Here is a 5,905-nt window from a genome sequence, read left to right on the forward strand (position 1 = left end):
TTTGATTTTGTTTTCACACCTCACTAAGCAACCAGGTACCATAGCAATTGGTTCTTTTTTTTAGATTTGATTTTTTTTTCTTAAGTTTTTTTTTTCGAATTGTAAATAATATTATATTTTTAAAAAAATACAATATAAGGTAATTAATAAATAATAATTAGTATACTTAAAAAAAACATATCAAGAAAATAGCATGGTAGGTCGGTTTAAAACCGGCCTACTAAGTACCTACTAAGTTGCATAATAGGTCAGTTCTATCATTGATGATTTCTTGTCATAACATAAATTTTTTATGACTATATGTCGTTTTTAATCTTAACAAATAATTATTTGTGACTGAAAGTATTATACAGTAACAATTTGTCCTTGAGCAAAAATATATTTAGTCACAATAAATTATTATTTTTGTTGCTAATACTTTTAGATACAGACTTTTAAATATATTTTTAGTCACAAATTTTATTTTAATCATGGAAACAATATTATTTATAGTTAAATCTTGGATCTGAATTTTTTTCTTCCAAAATATGTAAGATCCTATCACAATTACTTTATTACAATGATAAAAGTAGTAATTAGTTACAACTTTTTCTTAGTTCAAGAGTAGTAGCTGGTTACGATTTTGAAACCAAAAGAAAAAAGTTTTCCCAAACTTGTAACATGTTACCAGTTTTAAAATTGTAATTGTTACTAGTTTTAAACTTGTAACTGTTACCAGTTTTAAACTTGTAACCTGTTACAAGTTTTAAACTTGAAAAAGTTGTAACCGGTTATAATTTATCCCATTGCTGGTTACCTGAATAAAATTTTGAAAAAAAGGACAATTTCATATTCAAATTCTCAACTCATAAATCAATTGTTGGTCTCAATTTTTTTAATAGAATTGTAGATCGACTAATATTGATCTTGAGTAGCATAAAATCAATCGAAATTGTGAATGAAAGTTTACAATATGTGGGAATGTGGAAAATTTTGAAACTTAATTGCCAACAAATAAGAGTATAAATCCTGTAAATTTTTTGGTAGAAAAAGATAGTGATCGAGGTAGAATGACATATGAAATTATATTATTACATTAATTATCTCTTTAATTAAAATTTTAAGATGGCATATATGTAAGTTTCACTATAAATAATATTGTTTCCATGATTACAATAAAAATTGTGACTAAAAATATATTTAAAAGTCCGTAGCTAAAAGTATTAGCAACAAAAATAATAATTTATTGTGACTACATATATTTTTGCTCAAGGACAAATTGTTACTGTATAATACTTTCAGTCACAAATAATTATTTGTTAAGATTAAAAACGACATATAGTCATAAAAAATTTATGTTATGACAAGAAATCATCAATGATAATTTATGTTATGCATGGTAGGTCGGTTCCTTAAAAACCGACCTGCCATGCTTCTCTTTGACTAACATGATAGGTCGGTTCCCTGAATACCGACTTATGAACATATATTAAGTCGGTTTCTGCAGAACTGACCTACCATGACCGATGCCTGATGTACAGATTGTAGTAGTGATTGGCCGCGGCCAACATGATCTCCTGGCCGCGGCCTCCGCGCGAACATGACCCAGAATATGACCCGTGGCCGCGCGACAAATTTTTCTTTAAAATTTAAATTTTAAATGTAATTATTGGGGGCTATAAAAGGGATTAGGGTTAACTTTTATCATAAATTTGGATTGCGATTTTTAGAGGCTAGAGAAGCAGAGGAGGAGGAAAAAACATCATCATATATATTCTTCAATCTAGTTTTTCATTCTTCTCAAAACACTTTTATTTTCATTGAATATTTATGTTTATGAATATGAAATATGATTATGGAGTAGTTTTCTTTATAGTTAAGGGTTATTTCAAAACCCTAGACATGATATCTTGAATGCATTGATGAATTTTTTTTTATTCCCTTATATTAAATTGCTTCTATTTTTCTATTTGAATGTCATGGATCTTGTAAAATCTTGTTTAGATGGCCATTCTATAATAATTTTAACAAATGGAAAAAATTTCAAAACATCAGGGGCGACTCATACCAATATCAGGGGCGACTAATGATGTGTCGCCCCTGATTCTAGAATATTAGGGGCGACATATAGTCGCCCCTAATAATTTCACAAGTGGCAAACATTCAAAACATTAGGGGCGACTCATACCAATATCAGGGGCGACTACTGATGTGTCGCCCCTGATTCTAGAATATTAGGGGCGACATATAGTCGCCCCTAATAATTTTCACAAGTGGCAAAAATTTCAAAACATCAGGGGCGACTCATACCAATATCAGGGGCGATTAATCATGTGTCGCCCCTGATACTAGAATATTAGGGGCGACGTATAGTCGCCCCTAATAATTTTCACAAAAGGCAAAAAAATTTAAAATATCAGGGGCGACTCATACCAATATCAGGGGCGACTAATGCTGTGTCTCCCCTGATTCTAGAATATTAGGGGCGACATATAGTCGCCCCTAATAATTTTCACAAGTGGCAAACATTCAAAACATCAGGGGCGACTCATACCAATATCAGGGGCGACTAATCATGTGTCGCCCCTGATACTAGAATATTAGGGGCGACGTGTCGCCCCTAATAATTTTCACAAATGGCGAAAATCTCTCAACATCAGGGGCGACTCATACCAATATCAGGGGCGACTAATGATTTGTCGCCCCTGATTTTTAGAATATTAGGGGCGACATATGTCGCCCCTAATAGAGTCGCCTCTAAAACCAATATTTCTTGTAGTGCTAATGCCAAATTATGCGCATATGAAGGGAAGGACTTGCAAGATGGAGCAATGTACCGACAGCTGGTTGGTAATCTAATTTATTTAACATTGACTCGACCAGATATCTCGTATGCAGTTGGCGTAGCAAGTTGGTATATGCAACACCCAAAGAAACCTCATTTGGAAGCAATGCGACGAATGCTAAGGTATGTCAAAGATACCATTGACTATGGTCTCTTTTATAAGAAAGGTGATGAGGTTAAGATAGTTGGATATTGTGATGCTGATTATGCTGGAGATCACGATACTCGTCGATCAACAACTGGGTATGTATTCAAGCTTGGATCTGGAGTTGTATCTTGGTGTAGCAAAAGGCAACCAACAGTGTCCTTGTCAACCACTGAAGCAGAATATAGGGCAACAGCAATGGCAACTCAGGAAAGTATGTGGTTGATGCAACTAATGAAGGATCAACACCAATCTACAGACAATGCAGTGCCACTCTATGTATTCAAGCTTGGATCTGGAGTGAAGACCAAGTAGCAGACTTGTTCACAAAAGGACTAAACATGACAAGATTTCAGAAGCTAAGAGAACAATTAAACATGAGAAGAAAGGGAGAATGAGTCGATGTTGAGGGAGTGTTAAGAGTCAACACTGACTCTAGTTCTCTAGTGTTTTCTAGAGAATAACTTGTATAATCTAACAATGGACTCATGCCCATTAAGAATTTTCTAGTTTTAAAAACAAATGGATTAAGCTAGAATACTCTAGCTAATACTAGTCGATTGTGGCAACAGACTTTGGAGTACTATAAATAGGGACCTTGGGTCCCTTGCAAGTGTGTCCAAGTTTGTAGCAAAGTATGTTTAAAAAAGTGTCCCAAAAGTGTGAGTCTAAGTGAGTATTATATAAATGTGTCTAAAAAGAGTGTGAGAGAAGTTATTAAGTGAGTGCTCCAAAACAAAATGTGTAAGTATTTAGAGTGTGTTGTGGTAAAATATTGTATTCAAGTCTTAGTCTAATTACTTTTGTAATAATAAAGTAATTATGTTTTCACGTGTTGTGATATTCAACATACGTATGATTTAATATATATTATATAATTAATATATATACATTTATAATATTTTGAAATTAGTCTTTTACTTAAGAAGTTCATTATCTGCATTAGAAAGTTTCAAACTAAGTACGTACCTTCAATTCATATGTTAATATGCATTGCAACAGGTTTACTATTTAGTATTTACTAATTTTACTACTAAGAACTTAACCTTTATATATGGATATGTATTTGATTGTTAGAAAAAAAAAAAAAAAGATATATATAACACAAAAATACCTGATAAAAAATTAAAATATGAGAAAATTAGTAACCAACCAAACTAGTTAAACAACCTAACTATTAATCTCTACTATATTTAAATATATATACTAATATATAATATGACATATCCAACATTAATACCAACAAATAAAACATACATGATTTAACATAAATACCTGAACTAGACACTAATGAACATAATAGATGGGGGGTTGGCTTCGTCGGCAACGTCGAAAATGCTTCCGATGATCGTCACTGTCATTGATTTGGATTCCTTCCAACGTGAACTAAGAGGAAAATACTTTGTGAAGTTGAAGGGTTACCAGTAGAATAGTGTAGTAAAGAATCTCACTCAGTTACTCTCAATCTCATATATATAATTATTCTCATAGTGTGATTTTTTAATTGTGGTGACTAATGTGTGGATACTCTGGAGTCATGTGAGAGAGCCACTCATAGTGAGTTGATAATGATGAGCACATAAAATAATAGAATAGTGTGTATTGTATATAGTAAATAGAACTAGTGTGCATGCATTTTTTTTAACTGAAAAGTCTCATTAATGTAATTAAAAAAACACCGGTGTACTAGTATTTCAACCTCTTGAACATCTGCAGGCAACCCCCAGTTTCTTCCCTTGGTGTTTATGACAAATATTCAGATTCATTGGAATCTTGTGAGGTATTTTCTTCTGTTCCTAATAGTTACTAGGTTATGCTCATTATGACTCATGTTGACTCAATACAATTTGATCTTGCATAAAGGTCAATTTTAAGTTGGCTGCAGTTGAAGAAGCCCTTGCACTATCAATATGGACAACCACAACAATTTGTCGCGTTCTATCCCTCAAAAGTGTAAGAATAATTGGGCAACAGTTTGGCTGTGTTTATGTTGAGTTTCAGCACTAAAATGTGCTTCATCAAGTAATTTTGCATTTTTTATAGGGATTTGGAGTTTTATAAATAGTGCTTCTTCCAAGTTTTGTCACTGCTCACAAGTGTCACTACAAGAAAAATTAGTTTTAGAGGCGACATTATTAGGGGCGACACCATATCGCCTCTAATATACACAATATTAGAGACGACACATAGAAAGTCGCCTCTAATATCCAGGAATAGTATTAGGGGCGACATGTCACCCCTAATAAATGGATGAGTCGGCCCTAATATTGAGTGATTTTTCCAAATTCACGAATTAAATTTAGGCGGTGGGTCAAATTTTTGTAAAAATTATTAGGGGCGACGTGTTGCCCCTAATATTGGGTCCAGTCACCCCTGATAGTGTTATAATTACAGGTTTTTTGAAAATTTTGTAAAAATTATTAGGGGCGACACGTCGCCTCTAATAGTTTTCTAATGCCCCTTATCACTTAAACAAAAAGGACTCTCCCTCACTATTCCCTCAGCTAAAAAACCCAACCACTCCCTCACGATTCTCTCTCTCTCCCTCACGCTTCTCTCTCTCTCTCTCTCCCTCACAATTTCCTCTCTCTCTCTCTCTCCCTCACTCTTCCCCCTCTCCACTTTCCGTCGCACAAACCTGCCACCACCGTCAAATGGATCGGCACACTGTTGCTGCATCACCGACACACGGCGCCGCCGCCACAAGTTCACTACCGCACGGAGCCGAGGACCTCTTGTAAGAGTAAATATCTATATTATATTATAAATCTGTTTATATGTATATATATATTAAGTTTTTTATTTATTTAAATTTATATATATTATAATATAATATATTTAGTAACTGTGGGTATGTATAAATATATATATATTAATAGTTTATTTATTTATTTTATAAACATATATATAATGTGTGTGTCTATGTGTATATATAT

General features: G+C 33.3%; 1 protein-coding gene across 1 annotated transcript; it reads left to right on the forward strand.

Moving 5' to 3' along the window:
* Positions 1–2,615: 2,615 nt before the first annotated feature.
* On the forward strand, positions 2,616–3,284 carry LOC133824015 (secreted RxLR effector protein 161-like). The gene has a single exon (XM_062256875.1). The coding sequence runs from the start codon at positions 2,616–2,618 to the stop codon at positions 3,282–3,284; it is 669 nt and encodes a 222-aa protein (XP_062112859.1).
* Positions 3,285–5,905: the final 2,621 nt, after the last annotated feature.

This window comes from Humulus lupulus, chromosome 3 (genome assembly GCF_963169125.1).
Source record: "Humulus lupulus chromosome 3, drHumLupu1.1, whole genome shotgun sequence".
In the NCBI taxonomy this organism is placed as follows: domain Eukaryota; kingdom Viridiplantae; phylum Streptophyta; class Magnoliopsida; order Rosales; family Cannabaceae; genus Humulus; species Humulus lupulus.